The 14,785-nt window shown below is 40.9% G+C and overlaps 1 protein-coding gene across 1 annotated transcript; it reads left to right on the forward strand.

The window, feature by feature from the left end:
* The first annotated feature begins 8,331 nt into the window (after positions 1–8,331).
* Spp1 (secreted phosphoprotein 1) lies at positions 8,332–14,581 on the forward strand. Its single transcript, XM_023564932.2, has 7 exons — positions 8,332–8,454; positions 9,469–9,536; positions 9,636–9,674; positions 11,339–11,419; positions 11,679–11,720; positions 12,718–13,011; positions 13,652–14,581. Exons 2-7 carry the CDS (start codon positions 9,483–9,485, stop codon positions 14,159–14,161), a joined length of 1,020 nt encoding a protein of 339 aa, XP_023420700.2. The 5' UTR covers positions 8,332–8,454; positions 9,469–9,482; the 3' UTR covers positions 14,162–14,581.
* The last annotated feature ends 204 nt before the right edge of the window (positions 14,582–14,785 follow it).

Consider the following 14,785-nt stretch of genomic DNA (forward strand, 5'->3'; position numbering starts at 1 on the left):
GATGTTTTTATCACTGTAGCTTTGTAATATAACTTGGAATGAGAGATTGTGATGTCTCTTGCTTTGTTTTTGTTGCCCAGGATTGCTTTTGCTATTCTATTTGGATTCTGTATCTGTTTTAGGGTCATTTTTTCTAGTTCTGTGAGGAATGCTATTAGTTTTTTGATTGGGATTGCATTAATTATATATCATTTTTGGTAGTATTGGATGACAGTTTGGCAATATTGGTTCTGCTTTCCTGGACAAGGGATATCTTTCTGTTTTCTGATGTTTTTTCAATCTCCTTTTACATTGTGCTATAGCTTTTGTTACAGAGACTACGTTAATTCCTCAGTGTTTAATCCTCTTGGTTAGGTTAACTCCCTCAGTATTTAATTTAATACTGTTTTGCTAATTTCTTTTTCAGTAGGTTCATCACTGGGGCATTGAGGTCATTTGAGTTATTACTAGAACTATTGACTTGGTTCCTGTCATAATTTTGTTCTTGATTTCTTTATTTTTGCCTTTTGTTTAACTGCTCACCATGCTTGATGTATTCATTGCATCAGACTTTTTGGTATTTTGGGCTTTATTAGCTCTGTCTAGGATACCCTTGAGAAGTTTTTGGAGTGTTGGTTTGATGGTCATAAACTTTATTAAGGTATTCTTTGCAATGAAATGTCCTAATTTGCCCATCAATTTGAAAAGATAGCTTTGCAGAACATATTAGTCTAAGTTGAATGTTGTTTTCTTTTAGAGCTTGAAATAATTTGCTCCTGACCTTTAAAATGTATGTTCAAAAGTCTACTATAATCCTAATGGGATTTCCACTTAGAGATGTTTTCCTTTGATAGCTTTTAAGATTCTTTCCTTGTACTGGACTTCTGTGATTTTGACTTGATGTGTCATGTGGAGCTTCTTCTTTTATTGCAGTTATTCTGAGTTCAATATGCCTCGCTTATCTGTATGATGAACAACACATAAGGCAATTATATTAAATCAAAGTACATGGTTAGATGCATTGTCTATGCTGGGAAATTTACTCTATTTCTTTGGTAAATTTTCCATTCATATTTTGATTAGTTTGGGTTAACTCTTCTAAATTCTTATCTGATTCTTCTTTAAAGAGTCAGAAAAGTTTGTTTATTAATTCCTCTGTTTGTTTATTCCATTTTTGAGATCAAGTTTCTTTGCCTCCTCTTTGATGCTTTTGTATAACTCGGCCATTTAGTATATGGTTTCCTCTCCATTAGTGCCCTTTGGATCTGCTTTGGGGGAAGCATTTTGTTGCCCTGGTTTGTTGTTGTTGTTTTGTTTTGTCTTGTTTTGTTTTTAATATGTGCACTCATTGAGGATTGTAGTCAAATAGAGTAAAGAGTTTTTATGGTTAGTATGAAAATGTCTTTGATTAGGTTCTGTTTTCTAGTGATGAGATCCTGGCTTTATTTGTCAGTAGTTACAGTCTACCACTTTTACTCAGGTTAACTGGGTTGGACCCAGTCACTTTCCTTCTTGGAGCTCTCTGTCAGTTGGTAAACCCCATCCCCAAAAGCTATATACCAAGACCCAGGTTCATGGCCAAAGTTTATCTGCTCAGCACCTGGTGCGGGCACCGAACAAATTCTCATGAACTGTGATACCTGGGCCCATGAACTTAATTCAGGTGGCTTGGGTTTGCATTCTCACACAGAAAGAGTAAGCATGGAAGGGATAATAATTACAAGGAAATATTTCCTATGGTAAAAACAAGCAGGAGATTCTGTGTGTGGAATGGATGACAAGCCCAGAATTTGATCACACACTTGGGTTCTAAATAACTCTTAAACAATTCCATCAGACACGAACTGAAATGAATAGGTTGTCTAGGCCAGTGGTGCCCACAGTGCTTGGAAATGAAGAGGATGGGCATGCGGGAAAGAAAAGGCTAAAAACATCTCCGGGTTATGGCCAGGACTGACATGCTTGATCCACTTGGCAGGGAAACTGCCCCTGAAACCACAGGAGTCATTTTCCAGGAAAGAAACAAGCCAAACTGGTTGGTTTCTCCTCAGTCTGCCACTCTTAGTGTAGCACACTCTGAACCCTATTTGAGATCACAAGAAAACTTATATTGCAACAGATAAGGACAAAAATTCTCAGCACATGACAGATGGACCTTAAAGTTACATGAGGGAAGCGATTGCCCTGCTTTTTAAAATATTAGTATTCTTTACTAACAATATTACAATAATGTTCACTACCTTTTTATGGATGATTAAAAGATAGCAAAACACACACGTTTTTCACTAAAAAGTATCTAACTGTTCACCTTTACTGTCTGCTAGTCAATTAGAGGTTTGTTTGTGTTTGTCAAAATCTCCTCTTTCTGGTTAATTTGAACTTCTCGTACTCTGGAGGTCATCTCTATTTTGACCATCCATTTGCTCTTCCTGTTGTAATGTCAACATTTTATTCCTCATGAACTAAAAAAAAAAAAAGAAACCCAAAACAAACAAACCAAAAAACATAACATTACAGAATTTTACGGCTAAAACAGGCTTTAGAAATAATCCAAGTTTATTCTATCAAGGAAACTTAAACTCAGAGAAGTGAAAGGAATTACCAGAACCCTGTAGAAAGAAAATTTTTTTAAATGAGGAAAATCCAGACTCTTCAAATTCTTTAATAACATTTTTAAACAGTGTATGTATATATTGTTTCAAGAACCAAGAGTACCTCCAGGTCCTAGGAATTGGTACTAATTGCAAATTTACATGTAGGTATCATGGAACAGATACATTGTTAGAGAAGTACTCCATTCACTTGTCCCCCAGGTATTTCTTGAGTGCCTATCTGGAAACTGTTGGTGCAAGCATGGGTACCCTATTCCCTGCCTGCAGGGTGCTTACTCTTTAGTACAAAGGGATAAACATTTAAGACAAGGGAAGTACTGCAGGTGCTGGCTAGACCAAGTGCAGTATATACCACAGGCAAAAGATAGGAGTGGTTATTTCTATTTAGTTAGGTTGGTAAGGGCTGTTGAAGGGCTGGTTTGATGCTTGGTACTCACCCCGGAGAGGGGAGGTCTACATTTCAAGGGCAGTTGTGGAGGGACCAGAGGGACAGTCTAGACATGAGGAACACTCAGTGTGACCCAAGGCACAGAGACTTGAACTAGAATGGTGACTGCATGTGTGTTGTAGGGTTTCTAAGATAAGAAGCTGGTGAAAACTAAGGCTGGAGTCAGGGCAGACACCAGCACCCAAAGCCCTCCTGTCCCGTAAGAAATGGCTTCACCCAGTTGCTCCCCTTCTGGCCCAGGAATCTTGCCTAAACTTCTCAGGTGTGACCCATTCAGCCTGAACGCTCCTTTTAATGGCAGCTGGAGGAGAAGCTCAATTTAGGTCTTTATGAAAACAACAAAAACTGGGTGGTGCACACTTTGCAGTGGTGCACACCTGCAATCCCAGGACTTGGAAGGCTGAGGCAAGAGGATTGCTGCATGTCCAAGGCCAGCCTGGACTACATAGTGAGTTAGAGGAAGCTCCAACTCTACAGCAAGACCCTGTCTCAAAGGAAAACAAAAAGAAAACAACAGAAGGTAATCAGGATTGACTCAGCTCACATAAGAATTATATACATTTTATGATAATTATATGCATTTATGATAATTATATACATTTTCTTCATTCACTGAATAAGTATTTGTTGGCACAAAAAATACCTTGGGAAGAATGCACCACACATGTCATATTCTGTTGAGAAATTCAGAGACTAAAAACTGATTTAATTTCATTTATAGACAATTTCAGATTATGTATTTTAAAGCATGAATGTTATGCTGTGGAATAGGAACATTAATATAAATTATTCCTTACTAAGAATTGCCAAACAAATGAATCACCTTAGCTAAGTATGGCCAGTAAAATGTTTAATTTGGCTGCCTTGTGTGTTATCTAGTTTTTGACTTCTTTCTTTTGTTTTTCTTTTTTATTTTGTACCTTTTCTTGTTGGCACAGGCTCCCATCTAGGCGAATGCGACACTGCTGAGCCACATCCTGGTCCAATCTTCCCCTTTTTATAACAACTTTATCATGGTTCCTCTACCAAAAATGACCCACATATGAGATTTTCAATAATGCAAATTAATTTCAAAGAATGTCTCTTCTTTCTCCTCAAGACATTCTGCAAAATGCCGGTCATTGTCAGGAGGCATTGTATTATTCCCCTGGATGCTGCAGGGGTGGAGTTCTATGCTGCTGCCATGGTTACAGCATGGAAGGGGGCCTTCCTACCTGAGCCCAATCCCATGATGCTGTTCAGCTCCAGTGCAGACTCAGGGTCTCCGCCACTGTCTTCTCTGCCCACACCCACAGTTTCCTGCTTACCCGGGAAACTCACTGGCTTCACCTCACTGGCTACATAAGCTTCAAATTTCTTAACTGATTTTCATATGAACTCTTCAAGATTAAGAATGGTGACATTTTTGAAAGTTAATAATTTAAGTCCACTTTAAAGAATTTATCATTTAAAGTGTGTTGGAATACCCTCAGAGATAGTAGCAATGCTTTTTTAAAGAAAAGATGCTAGAGGCTGGATGCTTATCTCATGTATACATGAGGCCCTAGACTCCATCCCTAGCAAGGGAAGGACGGAAGGAGAGGGGAAAAGAAAGAGAAAACAAAGGAAAAGAATGGAGTCTTGAGTACTGGCAAGCATTAGATATCAATACACAATAAACTCAAGCACGGTGTCTACATGTTGTATTCATAAACCAAAACTATACGTATAGAAATTGTTGTAATACATGGAGAGCTGAGTGGGTAACCAACAATCTATTGAAACAACTGTTTTTTGTTTAACAACCTACCTGTTTACTGACTGGACTTACCTTGTCTATACAGTGTTGTCATTCTGTAAATGGTACTGTACTCTAGGGTAGTTTTACGTTCTGTTGCACATTACAGTACTGCATGCAAGTGTTATGCAAATAATAGCAAAGTTATGGAGTTGGAATTCTTTTGTTCTGAATATTGTGATGTATATATTATATACAATTCCTCATTTAGCAACCAATTCAGTTAACTAGTTGCAGACGCATAACTCCTAAACCAGGAATAGTTGTTATTTACTTTGTAACAATTCTTTGGGTCTAAAGTGAAAATTTTTTTTTCATTTCAGTCAGTGTTTGCCAATGATAAGATCACTTTTTCAGAAGATGGATGTTGTTGTCAAAATTGTTGAGTAATGGAATGAAAGGTCCAGTGATATTTCCTTTTTTGCATTTCTGAAATGTTCCAGTTTCATGCCTGAAGTTGACAACAGTCCCTCTGAGCCTCACTTTTGTTCTTTCCCTCTGATCAGTAACACCTTTCCTGAGGCTTGCCATGACCAGTATCACATGCAGCTTCTGGGGAGCTTAATCAGATTAGTGGTATTGTCAAGGTGCTCAGAGGCATGTCTGAACCTTGAATCTGGGGGAAAATAATTATAGAGCTAAAAAAGTTGAAATAGTTACATCTTGCTAAGTAAACTGTAATATAAAAGTCCAAATAAACTTGAGGTCAATATAATAGAATTGTCCAAAACTTAAGTCACATTTGGACACTGAAATTTTGTTATATACAATTTTAAATGTCATTTTTATGTTTCCACCCATCTTTTTAGGGGTGTCTGTGTTTTAAGATCACAAATCACTTCCTGTATTCCGGTTTAACAACTAAAGTATTTTCACGTTCAAAATTTACAAGGAATGGGGACATTTTGACTTTTTTATTCCAGCCTGATCAGGAACGGAAACAGCGGAAATATTGCAGCTCAGGAGAGTCTCTGGTTTAAACTGTTTAACGCACGGGTTCTGACAACTGGAAAAGCTTAGGCAGAAAACATGTCAGCAGCTTGCATGAGGACAAAAGGCGAGAAGCAGGGGCCTCCTGCTCAGGCAGGACACACCGTCCTGTCCTCACCTTGCAGAACCGCGTCCCTTACAAATCGCTGCATCTACTCAGCTCTGAAGCGTCCCAGACACATTCTTCAAGCATGAATTGACCAGGCTTGACTCTGCCTGAGGCCTCGGTGTCCCTAACCTTCTGCGTGGGTGCAGGAAGCCCAGAAGCAGACCATGGTGTCCCCCTGGGACTGCTGAGGGCGTGGACAGAGCTGAACAGAACGCTTTGCTAGCGTGGTCTCCGCGGTCATCGCCGAGAAACGCGTCCTCACCTGGAATTTCGAGAACCGAGGGAGGGCTCCACCGCGGGTCAGAGGTCTGGCCTTGCATACACCCAAGTTCCCCCCCACCGGAATCGGAGCACGTCTCCGTGTAGATAGTCTGAAATCCCTTTCAGAAACGCTGCCACCCAGTGGCGCTTCGGAGCTATGACCAGAGGGGCTCAGGGCAGGGGCAGGGTTCTCAGCACCGAGGGGCTCCAGCCAGGTCTCCTCCCAAGCTCTGCGTCCACGCTGAGCCATCCCGGTGGGCGCAGGGCGAGCGCCAGTGACACCTCGGAAACCTTGTTTCTAGTTCTGGGGGGGCTTCCCTCCACTTACTTAAAGCCATGACAAGTTTATGGGGCGAATGTGTTTGGAGGAAAAGGAATGGTTTTAAAGGCAGAAGTCAGCTTCTGAACTTTACAGCCTGCGTGTTTTAAACTTAAGAGAAATGGATTCGATTTTAGTAACAACCCCCGAAACAGTTAGATCAGTTCATTTGGAATGCATGCAACTCAAAAGAGACAAATTCCTCACATACAATGTTCATAAAACGTATGGATTAATCATACTGCTGCCGATGTAAGAAATCATTTATTCTGCATTTATGCTAAAAGCAGTATTTGGCAAACAGGACTGACACTTTGGAACCAGTGTAATAGTAGGATCAATTATCTCTAATCATAATTCACATGCAAGGCTTACCATGCAGGCATAAGGCAAATGAATAATGTAACAACCATCTCCTACCTGAAAAGGGTAAATGAAGCAAGTAAATAATCTTCAGGTAATACTAAACATTTAAAATAGATCTGGAGGGCTGTAACCCCTGAATTCTGCTCTAATATTCAGACTTCCTCTGCAATTTTCTCTCATTTGCCTGCCTTTTAAACACTTAGCAAAGTGTTTCTTTTGTAGACATTGACTTTTTTCTCAATGAGTAATTACATATCCTTGGAGAGAAACTTGAAAAAGACAATTCAGAAACCGAGTCTACTCCTTTAGAGGTGTGAATTACGCTTTAATATGCACAATTTAAAGATCTTACACCTCCCCGCCTCCTAATAACCTATTCTATTTAAAGACATAACAAATCATGATCATCTGCTCCTGCTACGAACTTCAGCAGACCCTAACAGATGCACACAATCCCCAAGCCTTTCAGGTTATTTGTATCTAACACTACACGTGCCAAGTATATAATTTTTTTCTGTATACTAATTCACTGAATCTTCTTCACAGTCTTGTGAGCTGGATGATCATGTGTGCATTTTACAGATGAAGAAACAAATGCAGGCAGTTTACATGGTTTGCCCAAGGTCTTACAGGTCATTAAGGACAAAGCCAAGGTCTGCTTCTAGAAGCTTTGTCCTCCCGTGGGGCTCCTTATCTTAGGTGGCACTTTTTGCCTCTGCAGCTTCTGGAGCAAACCACCATCTTACCGCTTTATACAGCTGAATAGTTTACCCGTACAGTGCCGAGATTCATCACCTCTAAACAACTGAGAGGGTATGAGGAAGATCCCTGCCTTTGAAAGGTTAATGGAACGCCATCTGGACAGGCAAGCGCGGGAGCCTCAAGGTCACTGGTGCCATGTGTCTTATCAGAGAGCGGCCACAGACTTGGAAGCGCATAACTGAGCTGCTGAGCCGCACAGGGGAGAGGGAGGTATGTGAACTCATTGTGTGGCTGAACAATAGCCTTGTGGTCTTCAATAGAGGCAATGACAGAAGCGGACGTGGCTGCAGATATGACCTTTATCTCAACTCGAACAGAAAAATGTTCATCCTATCTGCGTTTAGGGATGTACATTAATAATCTTGCCCTCATCCGCAGGCACCACTGAAATATTGGTGAGGACTCTAAGCTCCTTTCTTCTTGCTTCTTAAGGAGCCCTAGGTGCTCTTCCAGGATGCTGACCGCCAGCCTCATCCATGAAAAAGCTAGCTAAGGATTCTATCCATGAGATGATTTAACTGTAGAGTATAAGTATGTGTATATGTGTGCCTGTGTGTGTGTGCATGCATGTGTGCACACACACTGGGGGCTGTTATTTTCCTTTTCAACCACAAAACCAGAGTGGGAAGTGTGGGAGCAGGTGGGCTGGGCCTGGCAGAAACCTCATGACTGTGTCCCCGCCTCCCTGGGCTGCGGAGGCGTCCAGAGCAGCATTTAAATTCCGCAGGCCCGGGCTGTCAGCAGCAGCGAGAGGAGGCAGGAGCGCAGACAGCATCCTCCAGCGCCTGACTCCTGGGCAGCCGCAGCCTTCCCTGCAGGACACCCGCAGAGGTAAGCCCACCGCTGGCTGCCCAGTGGCTGACACAGCCAGCTGGCTCCCGGGGAGAGCAGCTTCCACTGCAGAACTGTTAGCTTTAACTGTGGCATCATGAGTAAGCAGAATAGGTTCAGCGCAGCTCTCCCGGGTCACAGGTTTCTAAGGCATTTGGGGCCCAGTCAAATACAAAACTTAAAAATACTTGCACTGGGTCCTGAAGCACTAAAACTACTGCTTCTGGTCAGAGAAAAGTAAACGTCTTTGCAGTGATCGTTCCTGAATCATATCCAGTGTGTGGATGGTTGTGAAGGCAATTGAAAGGCTCTCTTGTGCTAAAATAAGCCAATGACAATGTTATTTTTTGAATGACATCGTTTATCTCATGATCAAGGGGGAAAGCCCTTTCTCAATACAGTACCTTACTTCTGGATTCAAAGCGCTAACCTGTGTGACACTGCTCACTATCACTGCTTATGACTCACTACCACAAAAGGACATTGTCCCTTTTTCATTTCAAATTTCTAAAGTACCTCACTTAAATAACCAGCTTCCAACATAACTGTATTTTGCCTAAGAACTATCATCATAATTTTAGGCAAAAATCATGACTGAAATGCATTTTGGAGAAAGGAAGAGGGAAAATTTCTTCCATGATTTAATTTTCTCTATGTGTTTTTCTTTCCTGAAAAATAAGAACCCTCACACAAGTTTATTTTGATTATTAAAGTTACTGTTGACTTGTTTTAGGACAGCTGGTGATATTAGATAATAGTGGGTCCTCTAAATTTTAGAGTCAGCAAGCATAGACCCATTAAAATTTTTTCTCTTTTTCTAACAAAGATGAGAGAGGGGTAGCAATACAAATATTAACTTGGAACACCAAAATGGTAAAAAGAACAGTTTTCTCTAAGAAGTAGAAGTGATTCCACAGAGCATGTGTTGCTCGTGATTCTTTCAGAATGCTGCACGTATGAAAGGCATGTTTTCACCTCTGAGGGTGACAAGTGTCCCTTACAAATATTTTCCAGGAAAATTCACCATCATGAGGGTTACTGTGATTTGCTTTTGCCTCTTAGGCATCGCCTCCTCTTTCCCAGTGAGTACAACTGAATCATAAAAAAATTCTTGAAAATAAATGACTTGTGTGCCTGAAACACACTCACATCACATTCTTTTCCTCTTTTCTTTTTTAAAGGTTAAGCAGGCTGATTCTGGCAGCTCTGAAGAAAAGCTGGTAAGTGTCTTTTGGTTCACCAGTTAAAATTATTTCTGCATTTATTGCAAGAGTTGCTATAAAAATCTATTGTAATTTTAATTACCTGTCACAATCAGGCTTGTTAATTTCCAAGTATTTATTGACTGCCTGTTATAGATCTATGAAAGTACCAGATACAGTATAGTTTTTGACAAATATAGTCTCTTGAAGCTAAAGTGTGTGTGTGTGTGTGTGTGTGTGTGTGTGTGTGTGTGTGTTTGTGTGTGTGTCTGTGCGAGTGAGTATTGAATCCAGGCCATTCACAGTGAGCTATGTTCCCAGACCTTTTGGGTTCTTAATTTTGAGACAGGGGCTTGCTAAGTCTCTAAGTTGCCTAGGTCAGGCTCAAACTTGCAATCCTCCTGCCTCAACCTCTCAGATTCTGGGATTAAAGGCGTGCATGACCAAGCCTCATTGAGGCCTTTTAATATAATAAAGTAGTGCCCCAAAGTATTGTCACATAAAATGAGTTGTATGACTTGTATGACTTTTTCTGTCCATGAACCAACATGCTATTCTGTATTTATCACAAAAATTTCATCCTCTAATGTATTTAGAGAAAAGCCGAGTTTCAAATACACCTCAGCTGCCCATCAGAATTGCTTGTATGGCCACAATGCTCACAATATCGCGTAAGATATTTGCTAACAAGCCCATTGTGAAAAGAAATCTATGCTGTTTGCATCTATTGTGCTTGTCAGATGACTTGAGATCACATTTTCCTAGCCAAGCATAAGACCAAACCGAATTCTTTATTACAATTATTCAAGCAGCACCATAGATGTACCTGCCCCTCCACAATACATGAAACCGGGCCAGCCCCACAACAAACAGTCCTTGTCCCTAGAGCTTAGACAAAAAGGCTCACAGAGCCCCATTCCAGAGGCACAGAGTCCAGGCCAGACCAGGGCTGCTGGGGTTGCAGCAGAGATCTTTCCCAGTGACAGAGCCGGAGAGGCATCCTGTGAGCCAGTGTGTGGCCTGTGTGTCTCTAGGGTGGATGTGGACGTGCATATGTTTTCTGCTTGACTTAGAACACAGGTGTGGAATCACAATAACAAGCTGAAAAAGCAACGTGCTCAGGGAAGACAGAGGCCACAGTAGAAGCAAGAATGAGGGCTTTAAAATGGAATAAAGTATGGCCGAGGTGCATTTTTCATGTCTTTTTGTCAGGCATGTTCGTAGTGCAAAACATTTTCATGTGTGGAGTTGGTACGTAAAGAAAGCCCATCTTAACTCCTTTTTCATCCTCTTTCCTCCCCTCCTTTCCCAATCCCTCCATCTCTTGCTCTCCCTCCCTGATGAGAAAGATCTGCCTCACCACCTCCCATTATCCATCTTTTATTTTGCTTTTTATTATACTTTGGGTTTCTTAAAAGGCACATGAGGCCATGACAGCAAGACCATTCAGGAGCTATATGAAGAGCTCAAAGTTCTCCCTTCTAGAATCCCAGAGATTTAGAGCAGTAGGAAATCTGGAAAAGTCTAGGAGAACACACACCTGAAGATGAGCTGTGGCCTTCTGGAATTCCTGAAAATGTTTCATTCTGTTCAGTTTTCTTATCTACATTTTCCTCATATTACTCTTAAATTATCAATTTCTTTTCTTAAAAGTGAAGAATATGTGACTTTTTTTTCCATAGCACGACAACAAACTCCCAGAAGCTGCATCTTCATGGTTAAAATCTGACCCATCCCAGAAGCAGAATCTCCTAGCACCACAGGTATTTTCAGACTTCTTACAACGAAACATCCATCATAACAGATAGACACCAAGCTGGCCAAGCCAGTTAGTTGCATGAATCTTCCCACTTCTTGGTAAATGTGTTTACGACACCAGTAGATCTGTCTTGTGGGCTTTTCCCTCGTTAAGCTCTCCACCAATGACGTTAAAAATAAGACCTGCTTTGAATTTAAATGACCTACTTTTGAACCAAAACTGAGCATGTATGGTGCACACTGATGGAATCCTTCCTTTTTCAGAATGCCATGTCCTCTGAAGAAACCAACGACTTGAAACAAGAGGTACATTCTTACTTTAATTCAAATCCTAAACATGGGAGAGCTGGAGAAAATCATCATTTGAGCTCTCTTCTGATGAAACCTCATTAGCGAGTTTTCCAACACATTGTCAGTCTAAAACTTGCGTAGAAATAAAACATGTACTTACTAAATATCAGAAATACAAGACCTTTTGGGAGAAGTTTAGTGTTGTAGTAAATGTCTACTGATTCAAAACATTAAGCTCGTGCAATTCATGTAAGATATTTTTAAAGCATCTAATACCTTATAAGCATATCATTAATCATACAAAGGCCAAAATTTTGACATGAGAGTAGTTTTGTTCCAGACAAAATAATTTAATAAGTATTATTCTTAGGACCATTAGCATATTTGTTGGCTAAGGAAATAAATTTATTTTCTTTACAATTTAATTTGATTATGTACCCATAGTTAGAAAAATTAGATAAATGGCCCATTATATTTGCTGGCTTGAAGCTGAATAGAACTTAACTGGTCACTTCAAAGGAAAGATTTGAGCTGCAGTGTGGATAGACATGCGTAGCGGTCTCCTTTTGCTTATCATAATAACATAGGGAAATTGTTACAGGTTTTGGTACACATAAAATATGGATGTCCTGGTATCTTAGAATTTTCATTTCAAATAGAAAAGTCAACCTCACAAATATGTATTTGTATCTTATATAGTAAAATTTAGTAAGCTGAAATATGTGTTTACACAAAGAAAAAAATGCTGTTGTACAAATGTTTATACTATGAATTTGACTTTAAAAACATCTATGAAAATGATTTTGATTGGAAACCAAGAATCCTTCAGTGTTATTTCCTTCAGCCCTGTGTGGAAGGGAGATTAGAAAGTGCTTACATCAGTTCCCCAAACCTTGGATTATACTGTGAACACAAAGATTCTGAGAGTAAACAAGGCAGAGACTAAAAGCCTAGTGCCATCCAAAAGGTAAAATAAGACCCAGACACTAATCTGTGGCCAGCCTGATTGCAGACCCTCCCAAGCACCTCGAATGAGAGCCACGACCACATGGACGACCTGGATGATGAAGATGATGGAGACCTGGACACCGATGACCCCAATGACGAGGATGATGCTCACCATTCCAACGAGTCTGACCATTCCGATGAATCTGATGAAGTGGTCACCGAGGCCCCCACGAATGGCCCGGAAACCCCCATTTTCAGTCCCATTGTCCCCACTATAGAAACATTTGACGGGCGAGGCGATAGTCTAGCTTACGGACTGAGGTCAAGGTCAAAGAAGCTCCACGTTTCTGACAGTCAGGTAAATCTCTCGGCAGACACACCCAGGGGTGATGACCAGAGCTTGGTTCTGGGGACCAGTCTCATGCGTATCCCTCATTCAGCAACAAGCTAAATGTTTATCAGCAATCTGCTTTATGAGCACTAACTACAAAAGCTTGTTCTGCTTGGTGGTGTTCAAGTCCACCCTATTTCTTCCTAATTTTATCTCTCAGACAGAATTGTGGTTTTCAAGCCCTGACTCTAAAGCATTGATTATAGTTACAATTTTACAGAAAAAAATTTTTTTGATAAAATAGCAGTTATTTGCAAAATATGATGCTCACATTTGAAGCTAAATACCTAAAGTATTTGCAGAGTCACAGACTAGTCTGAACCTAGAAGTAAAGGGTCTGGGTTCTGCCTAGTCTTATTTTAATTTATTTTCTCTTTATGTAAATCAGACATAACAAGACCTGTCTCCTAGTTTGCATTACATATAAAAGCAATATACATACTACGCTAGACCACTTCAATGAAAAGTACCGTACATGCTAAAGCTATTTTTTCTTAGCCAGATTTAGACGATCTTCAGTAACATCTGACCTTTAAAACAGATGTTAAAAAAGAAGTGTAACGTTCCTGTCGCTGGCTGTTCATGTAATACATCTCCTGTTTTTCAGTTCTCCGATGTCACAGACGAGGACCTCACCTCACATGTGAAAAGCCAGGAGTCCCACGAAGCACACCAGGCTGTGCTCCTTGCCCAGCACCTGAATGTGCCCTCTGACTGGGACAGCCATGGCAAGGACAGTCACGAGTCCAGTCAGCTGGACGACCTGAGTGTGGAGACCCACAGCCAGGAGCATCCCAGAGAGCACACACGGAAGGCCCGAGACCACAGCAGTGAGCACTCCGATGCGGTGGACAGTCGGGAAGGCGCCAGAGCCAGCCCGGCGCTCCGCAGCCAGGAGCACCACAGCCAGGAGCTCCGCAGCCAGGAGCATCACAGCCAGGAGCTCCGCAGCCAGGAGCTCCGCAGCCAGGAGCATCACAGCCAGGAGCTCCACAGCCCGGAGCTGCACAGCCCGGAGCTCCACAGCGTCGAAGACCCCAAGAGTAAGGAGGAAGACGAACACCTGAAAATCCGAATATCTCATGAGTTAGATAGTGCGTCTTCCGAGGCCAATTAAAAGAGAGGAAAGTAATTTCTTAATTTGCTCTTAGTAAAAAGAAAAAAAATTCATTATAGAGCATTGAGAAAGAACATGAAATGTTTATTTAGGAGGTGAATGTATATGTGTGTGGCTTTGGAAATTAATGTTTTCAATCGTTAGTTCAGTTTGTTGCTTCGTGGTAATACCCTTGTAGCCTGCAAGCTTTAGCATTTTGTCTATGTTCTTTCAATGGAAGAAATGCAAGCCCTCACTGCATTTTAATGTTGGCTGTTCTTTTATGATTGGAAATGTATGTAGAGGCAAACAAAAACACTTTCACACAATTGCAAGAGATTATAACATTTTATATCACTATAATCTTTTCGTTTTTAAATTAGTGTATATTTTGTTCTGATTATTTTGTTGGTATGAATAAATCTCAAATCTGGAATGTAATGAGTTTTGAGATGCAAATTGTGATTCTCTTTTGGGTTCTCATTTGCCGTGGTTTAAATGTGGGGTGTCACCCAAAGGTCTCCTATGCTTAGAGGTGAGACCTTTGCCAGATGACTGGATCATAGGCACTGTGCCCATTAGCGAGGTAATCTGGAGATCCACTCAGATCCGACTGTGCTGTTAGGAGGTGAGGCCTGGCTGGGG

Source organism: Cavia porcellus, unplaced genomic scaffold (genome assembly GCF_034190915.1).
Source record: "Cavia porcellus strain 051 isolate PalLab524CR breed Dunkin Hartley unplaced genomic scaffold, mCavPor4.1 scaffold_5, whole genome shotgun sequence".
Taxonomy (NCBI): Eukaryota; Metazoa; Chordata; class Mammalia; order Rodentia; family Caviidae; genus Cavia; species Cavia porcellus.

What these genes read in the sequence shown, in the direction of transcription:
- Spp1 (XM_023564932.2), top strand. Translation starts at nt 9,483, where the DNA reads ATGAGGGTTACTGTGATTTGCTTTTGCCTCTTAGGCATCGCCTCCTCT. An exon ending in AGAATCTCCTAGCACCACAG is followed by an intron (nt 11,420 to 11,678) that starts GTATTTTCAGAC and finishes TTCCTTTTTCAG; the next exon opens with AATGCCATGTCCTCTGAAGA. An exon ending in TCCACGTTTCTGACAGTCAG is followed by an intron (nt 13,012 to 13,651) that starts GTAAATCTCTCG and finishes CCTGTTTTTCAG; the next exon opens with TTCTCCGATGTCACAGACGA.